The sequence below is a fragment of the Myotis davidii genome, unplaced genomic scaffold (genome assembly GCF_000327345.1).
Source record: "Myotis davidii unplaced genomic scaffold, ASM32734v1 scaffold524, whole genome shotgun sequence".
Taxonomy (NCBI): domain Eukaryota; kingdom Metazoa; phylum Chordata; class Mammalia; order Chiroptera; family Vespertilionidae; genus Myotis; species Myotis davidii.
Window position 1 is genome coordinate 1,107,815 of NW_006299263.1, and position 20,712 is coordinate 1,128,526.

At 42.1% G+C, this 20,712-nt stretch overlaps 1 protein-coding gene across 1 annotated transcript in view; it reads right to left on the reverse strand.

Moving 5' to 3' along the window:
* Nucleotides 1-20,712, reverse strand: part of KIF13B (kinesin family member 13B) — a 176,153-nt gene that overhangs the window by 31,949 nt on the left and 123,492 nt on the right. Inside the window, exons 28-34 of the mRNA XM_015571149.1 lie at nt 20,453-20,508; nt 18,153-18,277; nt 16,653-16,829; nt 13,830-13,922; nt 7,341-7,493; nt 6,493-6,570; nt 5,168-5,221 (exon numbers count right to left, since the gene is read on the reverse strand). Coding sequence (XP_015426635.1) covers nt 5,168-5,221; nt 6,493-6,570; nt 7,341-7,493; nt 13,830-13,922; nt 16,653-16,829; nt 18,153-18,277; nt 20,453-20,508 — 736 coding nt within the window. The remainder of the gene's footprint in view (nt 1-5,167; nt 5,222-6,492; nt 6,571-7,340; nt 7,494-13,829; nt 13,923-16,652; nt 16,830-18,152; nt 18,278-20,452; nt 20,509-20,712) is intronic.

The window sequence follows — 20,712 nt, forward strand, 5'->3', positions numbered from 1 at the left end:
TCTAGCTATACACACTGCCCCTGAGGACAAGGACTTGTGTCTTTCCAATAAAATGCATATGCCTGGCTGTTCTACGGTTACTCTCCCTTTACTGAAATGTCGGGGGTGGGAGGAAGCATCCCTGTTAAAGGTACTTTACAGGGAGATGAACTTGGGACAACGAATAAAAGGCACCTGGCCACACAATCGGCCGCGGGACTGTTCTGCTCTCTTATGAGCTCAGTTCTCAAAGTCCAAGAGTATGGTGGGTTTTTTGTTTTGTTTTAACTTCAATCACAGTAATCTATACCCTTAAATCTAAAAAGATAAGTCTGATCCGTTTTCAACTTTCTGCCTGCCCATCTATTGAACTTCAATCAGCCCAGATGAGGAGGCGCAAGAGAAAACTCTGACTTCCTTTTGGATCCCTACACCAACTTCAAACGTATTAGGGATTATTTGTGCTCCCAGGCTGAAATCAAGGAAATAAAACCCTATTCGAGGGTTTTATTCGTAGCTAGCACCACGTTTAAAGGCAAACTGAACAGGCAAACACAGGAGTCTCTCAGCTGACTTGGAATGTGGTTTGGTCCCCTGTCCACCTCTGTTTTTCCACTATGGCTCTTCGGACAGATATGGAATCTTTGGGTTTTCTGTAAAGAGGTTTGGTTTTCCATCAGGAAAGTGACAAAAAGGTAAATAAAGTGACATTCTAGATTCTAAGGTGGCTTCTAATGCAACTAACAAAGCATCTTTGGCATCAGCCTTAACTAACTAACTAACTAACTAACTAACTCAGGGCAGTTTTCAGGAAGGTAATGTGGCCAAAACACACAACTCAGTTTTGTTAACCAAATACTCATTTAAGCTTTGCATCAAAAACTCTAAACACTATCTTGCAAACTTATTAAAAATATAATTCCATCTCAAATGGCTTTAGAAATACCACCCAATACCACCCCACCACCAGGCTGTCTGCCTGCTCTCTATTTATGAGTCTGTCTCTATTTTACTTGGTAGTTCAGTTTGTTCATTAAATTCCACATATGAGTGAAATCATATGGTACTTGTCTTTCTCTGACTGGCTTATTTCACTTAGCATAATGTTCTCCAGGTCCAGCCATGCTGCCAAAAAGGGTAAAATTTTCTTCCTTTTTGCAGCAGAGTAGTATTCCATTGTGTTTTCAGATGAAACAACAATCTGCTGAAATTAATTCTGCACCTAATATGAGCCCATCTTGGTAGACTGGTCAATGCAAAGTTTGCTAAGTTTTTATCTGATCTAAAAAAAAAATTGCCTTAACAATCATGATGAAATATCCAGTAATGATAAATAAATAGAAACATCACTGCAATTAGGGGTATTTTATATTTTTTAATTGAAAAGCTTATTGAGAGTGATTTATTTTAGCCCCTAGGGTGAATTTAAAAGTTGGGAATAGTTCATAAAATTCAATTTTGATGGAGTTCAGTAAAACTATTGCAATTTTAATATGTAACAAGCATCAATAAATAAGGAAATGTGAAATATGACTGGCTGGATTCAAAGGGTATAGGCCAAACTAGATGGTTTTAGTACCCCGACCACTCCCTCTCCCCTCACTGCCGCACCTTTTAGTGTCACTCTACTCCCAAATGATTAATCTTTGCCATGACGTTAATTGAAAATTAGGAAAGAATGGAGTCCTGAATCTACGTTGTGGCCATTCCCTGATTCCAACCGTTACTGCGGCTAACTTGAGCGTTTTAATGTCACACAGGGGAGAACACAGCACATCAAATTCTTCTGTACAAGTCTGGTTTCATAAGCAAGCTCAGAGGGACAGATACATAGATTAATGTAAACAACCCAGAAAAATCCATGCAAGTTGGCAAGGTAGGTGTAACTAATGTAATCATAATCTTCAATCATTTCAAAACAAATTTTCTAGCATTTTAAGCATCATCAAGTCCATGATAAAATTATATTTCTGACTCAATTCTCCTGAACATTAAACACTTCTGTGCAAAGAAACCAAGATGGTCCAGCTGAGCTAAGTTCGGTGCTGTCGAAAGAATGCTCAAAGCACTTGCACCATTTTTTCACTCCTCTCCCCCGTCCCATGCTTCAGAAAAGAACATCTTACAAGTTCCCAAACATTTATTTGTACTATTTGCTTAATACAAATTAACTCCAACTCCTCCCATCCCGGAGCCTTCTAAATTCAGTAAGATGCCTTAGTTCCTGGTCTCTTTTGACAAGTACTTTTACAATGTTAGGCCCAGTTAACGAGGAACATTTGAAAGGAATCATACATTCTGACAACCAAAGTTATTTTTACAAAAGGGTGAGCCCAAAAAAATTAGCACAGAGTCAAATTTAGTCATCTTATAAAAATTACATTTAAAAATTCAGTCCTAATCCCAAGGCAAAAGCAAGAGTGGTAAGTTTTAGGTAGTAGGATAGTACTTGTATCCCACTCATTAGGCAAACCTAATGGATTAATTACCTCTCCCTGGATCTCTGAAAACTGAAGAATACAGGAAGTCCCCAAAAGAAAAGAAAAAAACAACATGAGTCTCTTAAGATTTCCCAAAACAATTTCTTCAATCATCTTTCCTTTAGGGTTTTGTGCGCAAATTGTTAGGGATAAACTAAGTGGAGACCCTCTCAACCCAAAACATATAAGAGAACAAAAATTTCTAGCAATTTAAAAGGTATAGAGAATAAAATTTTTACATTTTAATTTATTTAATTTGTAAAGAGGTAATTTGTTCACATGCTCCAAAACCAAATAATATAAAAAGGCATTCATACAATTCAAAATGAGAAGCTGCCTACCTCCCTCCCCATGCCTGCTCAGTTCCCCACATATTTCCACCCTCTCTTTCCCAGGCAGATAAGAAATGGTATTAGTTTCTCATATATCCTCATACAATTTCTTATGTATGTATACGCAAATCTATAAATTGCCACACTCTTCCCTCTTGCCCCCTCCTTCAATAATACAAATGGCAGCCTACTATACATCCTGCACTTCATTTTAATTACTTAGTATATCCTGGTGATATACTAAGTTTATACACTAAATTTCCATATTAGTACCTGGAGGGGTTCCTTATTATTTTTACAGCTGCACAGCATCCCACTTACTTATTGCACATGTATGTGCACACCCAGGTGCATATAAAATGTATGTAATCAGATTAAACCAACGGACATTTAGTTTGTTTCTAATCTTCTGCCATTAAGACAATGGACTCCCTTGTACTCAGGTAATTTCATATGCATATAGGCACTGCTGCTGTGTAAAGGGATTTAATAGGGTTTAGATAATTTGTATGTTAATTTGTTTAAACACTACTCAATCCTGAGGAACTATATTATGGGTAGCATTAATAACAAACTTTGAATTCCAGGCAATGCCATATTTGAAGATGTTTTTTTCATTGTTTCATTTTAAAAGGCCACAGGGTGAACTCTGTTCCGTGCTGCTAAAGCTGGGGCAGTAGGGAGGGGGTCAAGGGGGTTCTTTTCTCACTACTAAGAAAATATAATTTTAAAAGTATTTATTTTCCCTAAAAATCTGTTAATATGCTCTGCTTTGGATGATAAAACTACTGAGGGCCCCTAGTCTGAAAGTAGGGGGGCCACCCTGTACTCCCTACTGAAGTGAGCCTGAAATCAAAACTCTGTTGCTTAGTGTTCTTTCCACTTAGTTTTTGAGCATCACAGTTATAATCCTCTATCATGAATTTCCTTATTCCTGAAACAGGTCCCTCCATACAAATCTGTCTTAGAACACTTTTCCTCTACCTTTCCCCCAGCGAAAAGCAAAGGTCTCTACTTTTGATATGTGAACATCCTTTTAACCTGCAGACCTGGAAACAAGCACAGGACAGTAGCAGATGTTGATCAAAGCCCAGTTATGCCTGGTACCCTTCCAGGGCTCGTTCCACGGCTGCACTGGGAACAAAGTTAGCGATGGCCAGCTGGCCCCTCTGCTCTCCCTGACAACACCTCCAATGTTTGTCAGAGGGTGGGACTGCCATGGCTGAGGAAGATTGCAAACTGGGGAGAAAGGGTATTTAAATTTTTGAAGTGTACGCCAACTGAAAATATATACTGCAATAGAGTGGAGGCATCCATATCCCTGTTGCTGGGACAGCACATTGACATGGGAAAATCTGAGAGGGTGGAAATCAGGCTTTCCACAATTTCGTTAAGTTACCCAGACACCCCAAGAAATCAAGATGACTCAAACAAGGAAAGTCCTGGAAGAGTAACTGAAGTGTGTAAGGTTATAATTACTCATTTAAATGACACATCCAGCTAACTTCTACCCAGCCCTTCATAGAAACTGCCCTGGGAGAGGTCTCCAATACACTCTTCGTTGTCACATCCAAAAGAGTCTTTCATTTCTCACTTTATGTCTCTAAAGAATCTGGAACCCTTTCTCCTCCAGTTTCCAAGCCACTTTGCCTCCCGGGCCTTCCTCCCTCTCTGAGGACTCCTCTCCTCCCTCTGGCCAGCTCCTGTTCCTGCACTTGCCCTCCGAGCTTAGCCTTGGTGATAAATCCCTCCCACTAGTTCAACCCCTAAGGTTTAAGATATCAACATAGAGCATGTTCTCCATATTTGAGAGTGCTAACATCTAACCACGATCCTCAAAAAATATCACACAAAACTGTAATATGTGACATCTTCAAGAGATCCCTCTAAGTTAATAACAATGAGATATCTATGCTTAAAATTTGTTCAATTGTGGAAAGTTAGATTAACAAGTAAATAAATTCCAGATAACAAAATTTCCGTTCCCTCATTTTTCTTTCTTCTAACAAAAATATTAACTTTTAGATATCATCTTCATATTTCTTATACATTTTCAATCATTCTATCAATATTTTACTATTAAAAATCTGATTTGACGTTCCTTTTCTGACGCAAACAAGAAGAGTATTTTAAACAGATATATGAACTTAATAACCAATTTGTTTTTGAATCCTAAAAAATTAGAGTAACAAGAAGGCCTATTAAATTATATTCTATCAGATAAAAAGAAATGAACTCTAAACACATTCCAATAAATTCCACATGCATAGAAGAGTAGGAGAGATTTGGGCCTGCAAAACTAGTGTGTGGTCATTGAGAGGAGAGACGAACGAGAAACAGGTCTGAGACTGACCGCAAATAGTTTTTAACACGTACCTTGTTGCTGCCTAGACTGTAAGAAGGAATGAGATCTTGTCGGCTGCCAGACAACTGAAGAAGAAATAAAGAGGGAGATTAGTCCGTTATGTGTAAAAGTACATAAATCTACAGCCCTGGAAATACAAGATTTTGAAAACTGAGTCAACAAACTGTTCCAATTGGGTAGTAGCAGACAGGCAGCCAAGGCCACAGCTGCAAACGTAGACCAGTGGCCTTTGGGATGAGAGGCACATTTTTTTAAATCAAATTGGTTAGCCACAATTTTAAGAAGGGAGGTTTGTATAAGATCAGATATCCAGTTTATGCTAAGGAAACAACCAACTGGGCCTGATAAGAAATACTTCTATTGTTTATCCCCTTCCATTTAAAAGATACCAGGTTACTGGTTATCTTATGTATCTGATCTTATGACTCCTTTTTCTGGGTATTCATAGCAAATGTATACACACAAGCTATTTTAAATCATAGGATTCTAAATAATAAATCTCAACATGTATCAGTACATTTAAACATATCATTTTCTGAAGGAAAGAGAGATGTGAATGTTGAATTAAAGTGATACTTCTTAACCTCAGAGAATGATCCCAACCATTCAGTCTGAGAGCACCGAGTGATGTCTTTCAGTCACTCGTGGGGGGGGCGGGGGGGAGATATCACTATTGTCTCTCAAAGGCTAAGGCTGAGAGTCAGCTGCTCTTTGTCACAATGCTTGTAGTGTGGCTTTTCTTCGTGTAAAGTCCAGACAAAGGTATAATGTTTCCTATATCCATATCTTTATCAAAAGAAAGAAAAGGAGAGGTAAATCAGGGCCATAGGCATATTTCTTTGAGAAGAATTATCTGCATGCTTCATATGCACATAAATTATACATTCATGTCTTTAAAAAAAACAACAAACTTAAGACACTGTTATGAAACAAACTTAACTTATTTTACTCCTTTATACTACCCTGGATGGCCTGTAAGCAATTGAGTTTGTAAACCTAACCCAGACTTCTCAATTTAAAAATAAGTTAGTCTAGAAAATTCAAATGGCTTGCCCTAGGCACTTGGTCACAGAACACCCAGTCACTGAGACAGCACCACCGGTGCTAGAGAATGAGAAACATCAGAGAGGTGCTTAAACGGTACTTCCCCCTGACATCAGGAAGGGCAGGGACAGAGCCATGCACAGATTCTCCAGGGAAGAAACAGAGGCCCTTCAACCCGTTCAGACAAGGAAATGATATCTGAGGTGAGACTGAAAGGATGGGGAAGAGCTATTCAAGGAAAGAGAAGAGAAAGGAGACAAAAGCACGACAGAATGGGACGCCATGTACTCACTCTGTTCACATTGGGAGAGCTGATACTCCTCCTACTTAGCTTCCCTTTGCCCGTCAACTGCTCCTTCACCGCAACTTCCTGCCAGTCAGAACCAGAGGGAAACTGTATCAGAGACACACTCCGAAGCAATACCAGCGAAAGCAAGCCTTGAGTGACCATCTACACATATACATTCCTAGTTCTGTACATAACAGCTGTCACTCCACATGACTAGTGATCCCATTATAATATTGTAGACTATCCAAAGTTAGCTGCAGAGCTGACAGTCTACTAGATGCTTCTCTCCTCTATACTGACGGCCCCCCTGATGCTGGCAGAAGTCAGTCCCAGGAGAAAGGTCATGAAAATCAGATCTTTCACTTTTATTTTTCATGAGTATGTTTGGTTGCAAAAAGTCTCAAATTGCTAGGTAGAATGAGGTTTAGGGTTTCCCTAAGGGTTAGGTTTACTGCTGGCAGTTCTATTCTCCCATCTGGAGACAGTTCTACGACTGTGGGAGGCTTGTCCAGCTAAGCAAGGACCCACTATGCCTCACTACTGAATAGTTCTTCAGCAACATTACTGCCCAGTGTGAAGGCATTTTTTAAATGATTCTTTAGCCAGCAAAAGTTAAATACTTTTTCCCATTACTTCCAATGCAACTAGATACCACATAGTGCCTTGGAAACAATAACTTTCCAAATGTAACTCTTGCATCTTCACAGACTACACCGGCAAGGCTAAATTAATATGTTCCACTTAAGTAGATGCTTCGAAGTTTACAAGTAACAATACTGGGATGTCGAAAGACAAACACAGAATCGGGCTGGGCTGGGTCAGCCCCACTGCACCCAGCGCCATGGACTGACCTGGCGAAGGCGATCCAGAGTGAGCAGGTTCTCCACGTCCAGCACGCTTCGAAGGTATTTTTCAATGTAAGCCTCGGAGTCAGCAGAAGCCGTGTTTTCCACATTCGCTGCCATTCTCGCTAATGTTTCTCGTTCCTCTACTCCCTGGGCATCCTGGAGAATGGAAAGTTGTATATGAAAATTAAATACATTGCAGAAGAAAACAGTGTTAAAAGCATCTTGATCTATACAGACACAGGTACATACAGAGTACTGAGCTAACAAATGGGATATAGGCCCATTGTAAAGTCAGCTTCTGGAACTCAGAAAGCACTTCCCCACAGAAACCACGGTATGAATGGTGGTTAGGTTGCTTTGAAAGGCTAATTAAACACAATGTAGCTGAAATAGTGCATTCTCAACAAAGCTGTTCTCTTTTTGATTTCCACTAAAAACAAAAGCATTACTGGTTAGAAAGGATTTGGTGGGGCCCTGACTGGTTTGGCTCAGTGGATAGAGCGTCGGCCTGCAGACTGAAGGGTCCCAGGTTCAATTGCGGTCAAGGGCACCAAAAAAAAAGAAAGAAAGGATTTGGGGGCTAGTTGGAAATATAACCACCAGTACATTTTAGGAACGCATCTTGAGGGGCAGGAGAGAAGAATGAGGAGCTGGGGAACAGCTAAATAAGGGCGGGATCCAAACAACCCTAGTAAGAGGCAGACATGGGGATGGAGAAGAAGGGTGGGTGTCAACATTTTCACTAAGCAACCTACCACAAACTATTCAAGATGTACCGGCTTCTACAGCTGGTCTCTGTCCTCAACTCTGGAGTGGCAGAGCCGACCAAGAAGAGAAGCATCCAGGAAAATTCTCACTGTGCTTTCCAGCACAGCCAACCCTGCTCCTCTGTCTGACATGGACGGGCCATGCATATAAATGGGATATGCACAAGTCGGGGAGCAGGGACAGATTAATGTATTTATTTCCAGCAAACTTAGTTCATAACAAATTATTCTGCTCGGGGAAAATCAGATACTTTATTTACTTGTGAATTTGTCAAAAACTACAAAATATATATCCATATGCCACTGCATCTTAAGATGCCATCAACTTTAAGAAAAAAAAAACCCCATCATTTTATATACCGCTAAGGAGAAAAAAATGTCTGTCTACTAATTTTAAGATATCATTAATTATAAGACACATTCTAACTTCCAAAAATATTTTTTAAAATTTAGATAAGCATTAGAGCCTGGATGGAGTGGCTCAATTGATTAAGCATCATCTTGTGCACCAAAGGTCGCTGGTTTGATTCCCTATCAGAGCACATGCCTGGGTTCCAGGTTTGATCCTTGGTCGGGTGCATGTGGAAGGCAACCAGTTGATTGAAGTTTCTCTCTCACATTGGTCTCTCTCTCTCTCTCCCTCCCTCCCTCCTTCCCTCCCTCTAAGCATGCCCTCAGGTAAGGATTAAAAAATCCTATATAATAAAAGAGAAAAATGGTAATTGGCGTACGACGATACCCTTTTCATTGGCTAATCAGGGCTATATGCAAATTAACTGCCAACTCAGATGGCAGTTAACTGCCAACAAAATGGCGGTTAATTTGCATATGAAGGCACAATGCAGGGAGGCAAAAGGAAAAGCAGGAAGAACCCCCCTGCCACTGACAGTGATCAGAAACCCAGGGAGGCGCTAAGGGCCCCCAGGGCCGCCTTTGCCCTGCCCCCCAGCCATGATCGGAGAATCAGGCGCCTTTGCCGCCCTGGCCAGTGATAGCAGGAAGTAGGGGTGGAGCCAGCGATGGGAGCTGGGCAGGGTCAAAGCTGGCAGTCCTGAGGCTAGGGGTCCCTTGCCTGCGCCTAAAGCGGAGCCCACGATCGCAGGGCCGCTGCCGCTGCGGGTCCCCGCTGCCGGGCAGGATGCCTCGGCCAGAGGCGTTAGGCCTGGGCAGGGACGGAGCCTGTAACCGCGGGGAGCTGGGGGTGCCCTGCCCAGGCCTGACACCTCTGCCGGAGGCCTCAGGCCTGGGCAAGGAACCGATCCGGTGATCAGCGATCGGATGGGGATGAGGGTCAACTCCTCTGACCGAGGCATCAGGCCTGGGCGGGGGGTGGAGCCAGCAATCAGAGGGGGCTGGGGGTCCCCTTGCCCAGGCCTGAAGCCTGGGTCAGAGGCGTCAGGCTTGGGCGGGGGTCAGAGCCGGTGATGGGGCGAGAGGGGTGTCCCGATCCTGCGATTGGAGATTGATGGGGGTCAATGCCTGAGGGCTCCCAGTATGTGAGAGGGGGCAGGCTGGCCTGAGGGACACTCCCCCTCACCCCCCACCAGTGCACGAATTTCGTGCACCGGGCCCCTAGTATAATAATAAAAAATAATAATAAATGAGTATTGAGATGGATAAAATAAGGAAGAATTTGAAAGATGGCAAAATTTTTGGCTCCTATAGTAATGCATTTGAGCCTTTTAATAACCCTGAAAAGAAATCATTTTCATTTCATAGATGAGGAAAGAGGAAGGCCACATAATTAGCAAGGCTAGAGTACATATTCGTTTTTCCACTCAACACAGAATATTTTTCAGTGTCTGAAGGGTACAGACATTATCCTGATTGTCTAAGAAAGGGGATACTTGAGTTTTAAGAAACGCATGTCTCCATGTTACCCACACACCTATCAAACATAAAACATTTCCATTAACTCAGGAAGTTCATTTATGGGCTTCACAATCAATCCCAGCCCTCCTTAAGGCGAGACAATTTCTCTGACTATACATGTTAAACATTTCACCTTTTTGGAACTTCAAATACATGAAATCATACTCTTTTGTGTCTAGCTTCTTTCACTCAGCATAATTCTGAGGTTCATTCATATAGTTCATTTCTTTGTAGAGCTGAGCAAGATTCCACAGTATGGAGGTACCACAATTTATTTTATCTATTCATCTGAGGATGGATGTTTGAGTTGTTTCCCGTTTCTGGTTATTTTGAGAAGCTGCTATGAATATTCTTGTGCAAGTCTTTATGGACATATGCTTCCATTTCTCTTGGGTAAGAACTTAGAAATGGAATCACTGAGTCATGAGGTAGGTGTCTATTTTCTAAAGTGGTATATTATTTTATACTCCCACCAGCAATGAAAGCATTCACGCTGCTAAAAAAAACACACCCAAAAAACAAAACATGTGAAGATGTTTCTTGTTGCCCTCTGGCCTATGATCACTTCTTGCCACCAAACCCTCCTAGCTTCTGTAATATGGAACACAAAAGGACTTTTTGGGGCTTTTTCATGATGAGACCTAGCTTCTTATGGGATCTTTCTGTTGTTGCTAATCCTAACCAGAGGATACTTTTTCCATTGATTTTTCAGAGTGGAAAAAGGAAGGGAAGGAGGTGGAAAGAGAGAAACATCGATGTGAGAGAGACACATCCATTGGTTGCCTCCCACCAGGCACTCCGACCTGGAGTGGGGTGAACCTGAAACCTAGGTACGTGACCTTGACCGGGAATCAAACCCACTGACCCACAATGGCCAGGGCTTTTACTATAGGCTTTAAGACTCACTTTCCCTTTTACTTTACATCAGAATTTGGCAATGTAAAAATTACGCTTGCCAACTGAGATATTTAGCTAATTATTAGCAGGTAGCCCAAACACATGAGGTTATGTTTATATTTCAACTGGTTCCTCCACATTTCTTCCCTTTGAAAACCATACCACCTGAAGAATAAAAACACTTGTAAAGTGGGGAGAGGGGGATATTGGGGGGATAAGGACACATATGTAATACCTTAATCAATAAAGAAATTTTAAAAAACACTTGTAAAGAGGATAAGAAAACTACAAATAGGAGGGGTGAAGTGATGGGGACAGAAAGATGAGAAGAGGAAGGAAAAGTGGAGATGGTTCATTATAGCTGTCACTGTTTCTCAATTACACTCAAACCACTTATAGAGTTAAGATCTGAAACAACCAGGAAAACATACAAAACACTCAGATGCAGAGAATAAACAGCAAGTTTCTAGTTAAACATGTAAGTATGCAAAGAGTGATCTATCATGGACCCAAGATTTTGCAGGCAGTCTAACTCTGAAAACAGACTTAACATTTATTCAGCAGGCTCCAGATTAAAAAGTTTAACAGTTAATATTTACTATGAAAGTCTAACACTTTGAAGATCCAGGAAAAACAAGTTACTATTTGACATTATTTGAAAGAAAAAGTGTTTTGCAATACAAGAAATCTCTTCCCAAAATTGCACTCTGTATTAAAATATATATTGTTCCATCTATTGTTCAGATACTCAACAGGATGAATGAGCACACACTGAACCCTCAAATAAAGAGAATGGGGCTGACGTGGATGGATGTGAGGAGAGAAGGCGTGCCCCCAGGGCTCACACTCCATGCTCGGTGCTCCACTCCTGAGAAAGGAGTCTCACCTCCTCACTCACTCCTGCTTTCAGACAGTAAGTGTAGCAAGGGCTGCTCCTCTTTCTCTCTGTCATCGGATCCTTTTCGCAAGCCCCTCATTTCTCCTGCTCATGTACAGAAGGCCTCCAATGCCAGCGTGCAGTGCCCAGTTAATAAGCCTCTCAATCAGGGATGAAACACTAGGAAGCATAAACTGCATCCTACAATAATCTTCTGTCAGGGACATTTTAAGCTTGATTTGTTTAAGTCCTGTGAATATCTCATTTAGTTCATAAAGAGAAATAATAATAATAAAATAACAATAGTAACTACAATAATAACAGCAATTACAATTTATAGTTTAGCGTGTGCACAACAATTTGTATATACTGTCTCATTTAATTCTTAAAACAATCCTCTTTGGAAGGTATTGCTAACCTTTTCTGATAAATGAAAACATTTAGACTCAGGGTAACCTATGAGAGTTCACTTCACTAATAGGTTAAAGAAACAAGATTTCTGTTTGGCTCCAAAATGAAACCCTAAATCTCTGCTATCTTATATTGGCTCCCTTTGAGAGTTACAATAGTACCTCATGTCTTTTTAAAAGTTTATTATTTATTAAAGTACTAGAGGTCTGGTGCATGAATTTGTGCATGGTGGAGTCCCTCGGCCTGACTGGTGATCGGGGCCGATCAGGGCCGGCCGGTCGGCCCTGGAGGAGGTTGGCTGGCTGCAGGAGGTTGGCTGTGGGAGCGCACTGACCACATGGTCAGCCGGTGGGGAGGGACCATGGCAGGTTGGCTGGCCACAGAAGGTTGGCTGTGGGAGCGCACTGACCACCAGGGGGCAGCTCCTGCATTGAGCATCTGCCCCCTTGTGGTCAGTGCACATCACAGCAACCGATCAACTAGTCATTTAGTCAACCAGTTGTAATGGTCGCTTAGGCTTTTATATATAGTATAGACTAGAGGCCCAGTGCATGAAATTTGTGCACAGGTAGGGTCTCTGGCAACTGCTGGCCGGGGCCTCCCTTCCCCCGGACACCTGCTGCCACTGCTGCTGCCAACCAGGGCGGGGCTGGATGGGGGGAGGGGCTACAGGCAGTTGGCCAGCTGGTCCCACCCCCGATTGAACTCCTGGTCGAGGGGACAATTTGCATATTAGGCTTTTATTATATAGGAAGGATAGTTGACATACAACATTAAATTAGCTTTAGGTGTTCAACACAGTAATTTGACATTTATATGCCTTACAATGTGGTCACTACAATAAGTCTAGTAACAATCTGCCATCATATAAAGTTATGATATTACTGACTATTTTCTCTGCTGTACATTATATCTCTGTGACATTGTTTTATAATTGGAAGTTTGTACCACTTATTCCGCTTTATCTTTTATCAGTGGAAAGGTGTCAACTTGCTTTTTTTTTAAAATATATTTTTATTGATTTCAGAGAGGAAGGGAGAGGAAGAGAGACACAGAAACATCAATGATGAGAGAGAATCACTGATTGGCTGTCTCCTGTATGCCCCCCACTGGGGATCAAGCTCACAACCCAGGCATGTGCCCAGACTGGGAATCGAACCGTGACCTCCTGGTTCATAGGTTGATGCTCAACCACTGAGCCATGTGGGCCGGGTTGATCTGCTTTTCAAAGCAATGTTTTTCTTTAACAAAATACTAAAGCCAGAACATTTAGAGCAGTGGTTCTCAACCTGTGGGTCGAGACCCCTTTGGTGGTCGAACGACCCTTTCACAGAGGTCGCCTAGACCATCCTGTATATCAGATATTTACATTACGATTCATAACAGTAGCAACATTACAGTTATCAAGCAGCAACAAAAATAATTTTATGGTTGGGTCACAACATGAGGAACTGTATTTAAAGGGCCAGAAGGTTGAGAACCACTGCTTTAGAGTCACAAGTACATGTTACTGAATCAAGATTAGGAAATTCCTCTAAAAACTTATATCATGTCCCTAAATATACATTTCTATTTAGTACATGTTCCTTAGGTAGGTGCCTTTTCAGGGAGTTAGCTCTTTTTACATGTTTATTTTTAGTTAAATTCAAATTTCATATGATCATTCACCTCTGGGATATTGGAGACAATCTCAAAAGTCACTCCGCAGCCAGGAATAGAACTTCGATGAGACATCTTTTTTAGGAGACTCTGAGCAAAACCCTAGAAAAACAAAACAGAAGATACGGTTTTCCACTTCAAAAACTGAATTTATATTATCAGAGAAACAGCGTAAATGATATTGCATTCACTCCAACCAAAAAGAAACAGAACATATTTCCAATCTATGCACGTTAAAATCCAAATCACCAAACACAGGTTCCTCCGCTTTGTCTTAGTGCACGCAACCCATTTTAGATACCTGTGTGTCTACATGTGCGAATGGGTGACAGCTCCTATATCCACACACTGAGAGCACAGACCCTAACCTCTGGAAACTGACACCAGGCATCCGGTTCAACTCTGCTTAAAGGCTACGGAAATAAGGCTGTTAACTTCTACACAATAAAACGACCTTCTAGCTAAGAGGTAAGCAAGGACTGGTGACTCTTACACTTTTTTTATTCCAGTACGATGGACATCTTGTACCATGAATATTGACAAGTTCGGGCATTAAATTCTTGACCAAAGCAGGATCGTTATGAAGGATGATTTAAGAGTGCCTGGTCATTGTTTATGCTGACTGTGCTCTTTGCAGTTAAGAATTGAACTGTTGAATTAATGCATAGATGACTCATTTAAAGATGCTGCTAAGACTGAACATCCTGTAGAGGTTGAAGAGAGCAGGGATGAGGGCAGAATATAATTGGTGAATAAAGATAAGAAGAAGAGAGAATATTAAACTAAGGGAGAACCTTTATCCTCATGCAAAGGGAAGCAGGAAATATGTGAGAACCCCCCCAAAGAAAACAGAAAAATCAAGCTGCTTGGTCTTAGGAATACATATTTTCACAAACCTACTGAGTAATTTCTTTCCTATTTAGTAATCTTTAGTTAATTTTTTAAAGAGATGTTAACCTTTTAGAATGCAAAGAGACCATTACTTCATCTCTTCACTCTCTCGACTGCAGCCCGCAAAGCTGAGCCATTACCAGTCCATTGGCCAGAGAGGAGCTACAGCTATTTTCTAATGGGTGTGTGTGTGGAGGGGGTGGGGTTCGGGGGGGAGTGGGGAGAGGGAAAGTGTGGGTGCTGCTGTTATCTCCCATTCTTGTTTTCTATGTCTATGGAATTACTGAAGCTGACTTGCATGTATTAGGCTCCTAAGGAAGTCCCTGCTCTTGTTATACAGACGTCGTTTTTAGAAATGAAATATCTGAAATTGGGATGAAAACTGCCGTGCCCTAAAATACTATAATTTCATTCAGTATCAGCTGGATACTATCAAATCATTTCAACTAGGGGGAAAATGTGGCAAGTCCTTGTCCCTGCAACAAAAAATAAAAACAAACAAAAAATGTAGAAAAAACTTGGTGACACCACGATGCACCCTTTCGGTTAAAAATTCTGTGGGGCCAGTACCCAGTCAGTCTCAGTTGTACCAGTCTCGGTGCTTGGCAACCAGAATCTCTAGTTCTGAAATGGCAAATAACTCTTCAAAATGTTCCCCAGCGTGCCGATTTTAACCCATCGAGCCTTCCGAGAAAAGGGAGTTGAAGGGAAGAGTGAATGGGAGACACACCATATGCATCTCTGGCTAACCCGACGACCTGGGCTTTATTGATGTTGGATTGCCCAGCTAAAGAGCTGCAATTTTAACAGCATTACCGCCAGTCTTCATTTCGAAGATTGATATCAGTGTGACATTTAGAACTAAAGATTAATTTTTAGGGGTGGCGATTACATCTAGGACTCTGTCAACCATGACTGTGCTCTTTTAAATGAAAAGATTTACTTTCATCTGTTCTGGTTTTAGTCAGTGTGTTGGGAAGGCCTCCAAAGAGTGAGCATAGACAGTTAAAAAGAATCCCTAGAATCAACCTCCCAAATCCTGTATTTGCAAAACCAATAATGGAAAGAGTTTATATCCACCTAGAAATGTTCCACTAAATGTGTCCTTCATGTGGCACAAGGCGCTTTGTAATCTAGCTTGCAACCATGCCGGCCACGGCCTTTGGCTCTGCAGCCCACCCCTGCTTCTCCAGGTCCCCAAGCCTGCCACGCCCTTGCCATCCTCACCACCCCTGCACAGCTTTCCTCCTCTCCACGGAACACCCAACAGCTCCTTCCTTGTCTGCAAAAAAGCAGCTCACATGCTACCTGCTCTCTGAAGTCTCCCCCGACGTCCTCAGCCTGAACTCTCCCTTCCGCACCTGCCCTCTCCCAGCACGTGGTGAGCACCCGCATCAGGGCACAGTCACAGGAGAGGAGAGTCACCTGTTTATACATGGACACATGCCAACGGACACTGGCTCTTTAAGGACTGAGACTATTACTTATTCATCTTTTACCCAAAGCCAGATAAGAGTCCACGTCCCAAATTTATGAATCAGCCAATTCAGAGAGATGACTGAAAGGAAAGAAAGGTATGGAAAGCAAAGGGTAAGAAGGACAAACAAAGGCTCCCTGCAGTGAACCTTGTCATCTTAGAGGACCCAGATGAAAAGTCAAAAACGGCGAACTTCACCTCGACAAGGCTCTGTGGCACCTGACAAAGGGCTGTAAGTTGTGCCTATACAATAATAAAGGTCCAATGTAATGATTTACTACTGGCTCGGAGGAAGCCAGGGTGACAAGCTCTGGAATGGAAGCAAGCCCAGCTACAGGCCAGGAACAGCCCCTTGAAAAGAAGCGCACAATGCTGCACAGAGCCTGCGGGATGGGAGGCCAGAGGGTCGCTCCACAGCCCTGCCCTGCTTCCAGTCATTTCTTCCACTAGGATGAGCGACTCACCTGCCGGCCATGCACATTGACACAGATTCGTTTGCGCAACACTAGCTGCATGTCAGCTGGATGGCTGAGCCCGACCGTCACCCGCACAATCAGAAACACTCGCTCATCCGCAGGGGTGCCTTTGCTGAGCTGAGGACAACTGTGCACTGCAGAGTCCCACGAAGCTTCCGCCTTCACCTGCAGAGAAGACAGAAAGAACATGCTCTCCCATCTTCTCCTAAGAACAAGAAACCTCACAAAGAGAAACCTTGGCTTGGGTTGAGGTGGAACATGCCAGTCATGAGGGAGTCTACTAAGAGCCCTGCCCTGAAGACTGTGAAGTATGAGGGTGTGGCCACGATCACCCTCGGCTGGGAATATAGAGCAGAATGTTCTCTGCTGGCTGGATTTGAAATTAAAAAAAAAAAAAAAGCTCACCTGCGAGCCATGAACATAAAAATTTTTTTGCAAATTCAGTTCAATGAACTCCTGCATATCTTTCATCTATTCATCAACTGTTAACACTGGCCACTTTTCTTTTCCCTCTTCTTCATAATACATACACACACTGTGTTATTATTATTAATTTTTGCTGAGTTGCTTTAGAGTACGTTACAGACATATAACTCCATATCCCTAAATACTTTAGCAATTCTCGTCTAAGAACAAGGGCATCCTCTCACTTACCCTCTGACTTCCTGAATATTATCATATTCAGGAAATTTCACATCAATGCAATACTATGACATAATATAGAGTTCATACTCAAATTTTCCCATTGTTCCAATCCAGGATCACAAACTACATTTAGCTGTCACGGTCCCTTTATTCTAATTTAATCTGAAATGGTTCCCCAGCCTTTGTTTATCACGTGAGACACTGACTGCGAAGGAAGGGCCCGTGTCTGTTTACAGAGGGTGCCACAGCTGGGTTGTCTGACTGCTTCCCCCTGTGAGACGCAGGTTGTGCATCTTAGGCATACCCCTAAGGGACCATGTGTCCTTCAAAGCATCACATCAACTTCCCTTCCTTAAAGTATTTTATCATTTTCCCAATATACTCCAAATTTTTAAATGAACCCCCACTGTACTAGTATACTCATCACTCGGATTCAAACATTATTAGGATTTTACCACACTGGATTCATTGATTATTTCCCTGCTCCCCCCTTTTTAGAAAGTATTAACTGAAGAATTTCAAAGCAAATGCCAGGTATGGTTTCATTTTACCTCTTCACTTCAGTAGCATTTCCCTAGAGAGTGGGCCCTGCAGACCTGAACAATGAATACTAACACTCAGCCTTCACCAGGAGAGGAAGTAAGTGTTGTATGGACTAATCTGATGATCCACTCCTTCTGGAAGTGGTTCCATTCTTTCTGGAAGCCATAATGAAAAGTTTCCCTTTACATTTCGGAGAAATGTAAGCACTGAAATAACAACCTTGCTGGTGTTTCAAAAGGCTCAGGGAAAGGTTAAGGAAACTACTTCTCATCCAATCCTCCTGAGTTATACTTTACTTACCTCTCTATCATGGTGTTTGACAATCTGCAGTTCAAAGAACTCGTCCTCCTCTTCCTCTGTAAGGGTAGCATCCCATCCACCAGGTTCTGGGTCATCAAGATTATCCTGAGAGCTGAAATCATCCGCTAAAAGCAAAGGAGTCCCATTACGTACAAAGATCATTTTAAGGACAACCCCTACCAGTTAAATTTCAATGTGTTTGCTATTAAAATCCTTCTGCCTCAAATTTCATTTCCTTTGGCTCTAAAATCTTACATGACAAGGATGATGACCATTAAACAGTTCACAGATCTTAGGGATGAAAAATGCCTCAAGAAATTATCTTACCCAATCTCCTACCTTTATGCCTTATTTTACATGAAAGGCAACTGAAGCCAAAATACCCAAGAGGTTACTCAAGGTCAGTCCATAAATGTTAATGATAAGATTATAACCCGAATTCCCCGAGAGTGGACTGAAAAAAGGAGAAGCGAGAATGATTCTGATTATCTGACAGTTGAGTTCATTAAAAGAATCAACTGGCTACAGGAACTAGAAACTGGAGGAGTTTCTAGTTCCTGTAGCCAATTACATAATACTAGAGGCCCAGTGCATGGATTCATGCACCGGTGGGGACCCTCGGCATAGCCTGCAGTGATCGGGCCAAAACCAGCAGTCCAACACCACCTGCTCCTCCTGCCTGCCACTCCTGCTCATCCTGGCCCTGCTGCGCCTGCTAATGCCACTGCCTGCTGCTCGATAGGCTCGCTGCTGCTCCGCTGTGGTCTCGGGGCTGTGGCGGCCAGCTGTGAGCCCTGTGTCTGGCGCTTGTCAGTCAGCTGAGTGGCACTCCCGCTGTGGGAGCGCACTGACCACCAGGGGGCAGCTCCTGCATTGAGTGTCTGCCCCCTGGTTGTCAGTGCGTGTCATAGCAACTGGTCTACTGGTCATTCAGTCACTTAGGCTTTTATATATATAGATAGAGTCCATACTCAAACTTTTCCATTGTTCAAATCCGGGATCAAAAACTACACTTAGCTGTCACTGTCCCTTTGGTTACTCAGTTCCAAACCTGTCCTCCCAACTCCCTATCCATAAGCTGTGAGTAGGCATCAATGGTATCTTTTTAGTATGTGGGCTTAGGCAGACCAACAATGGGTATAAGGCTGAACAAGGTCCTGATCATGTCTAGGAATATCCATACTAACAGGTCTTCTTTAGGTTTAGTCTTCTCTCTCTCTCTCTCTCTCTCTCTCTGGCCTCTGAAACTGTTGTTTCAAGTGACCCAGTTTGTGCTAATTTATTATGGCAGCCACAGAAAACTAATACACACACACCCACACACACACACACACACACACACACAGCTCACCTATCCAGGAACTGAGCATAAGACTAGGCCAGAGTCACCTTTAGGCTCAAGATTCAAGAGAACAAGGTAGGAGAGAGCGCTGTGGCAATATATTAAAACCCTATCAGGTGGACAGACAGTGGAAGTGGCTAAGTACTCTTTCTAACTCTGTGTGTATATGAAACTCTCCCATGTGTCTAAATAAGCTAACCAGCACAAGATGAGAAAAACCTCAGATATCATAACTCACTTCCAATTCGGTGAAAGAAAACCCCTGAGGACATCCCATCTTGCCCATTTAACATAGTTAATTTTAATATACAGTTCTTCTGCACATGTTTTAGGAATTCAACTGCTGACTTTTAACTTATTTTTAGCTCTTTAATCTACCTCTACATTTTTATTTTTCCTTGTCAGATAAAGTATATGTAAAATGTAGCCACACCTAAGATATTTTAACATGACCATAAAATGTCAGAAAAAAATGACATTAAAAAATAGGCAAGGTAGGGATGAATGACATAAGAACTCACAGAAAAAGTGATAACTTTAGTAGGCAATGTTAAGAAAGCACCAGATAAAAGAAAACAGGTTACATAAGCAATCACTAGTCATTAGTCCCTTCCAGAAAGAAACCTTTTCTAAGAATTATGCTTTAATTTTAAGTGCAGGAAAACATGACTACCTTCCTAAACTGAGGAAAGAACAAAGCATGCACACAGCAGTGCGGGCTGTAGAATGGTATGTGAGACACATCATGATAGGATGAAACATACCTATCACTGTTACAAAAATATTACTCTTTCAGAAAGTTCATTCTTGGTCAAGTACCAAGTCTTTGGGCACACATAAAATGAACCCTAACCTTAGGCCTACAGAACTGCACAACTGCATCCTTTGTTAGAATCTAAGTGTTACATGGAGAGTAATGTGTTAGAGGTAAGCATTCCAAAAGTACCTCCTAACTTACCATTTAAGTCAAGGAATATAACAGGAATATGTGTTTCCATCCCAGGAACTGGGGTCCTAAAACATAATGAACAAATAGCATCTCAAATAAAGCAGACAGTCTCAGCAGCCCGGACATGGTGCCACAGCCTTAATCACAGCCAGCCAACAATAACTCTGCTGCTGGGTTTGCTGTAATAAACATCAGAGATGCCACAGAGGCCTGACGGTAAGTGCTGCCTCTCTTCTCGGGTGCTTTCGGGTGTAATCATGTGCTCTGAA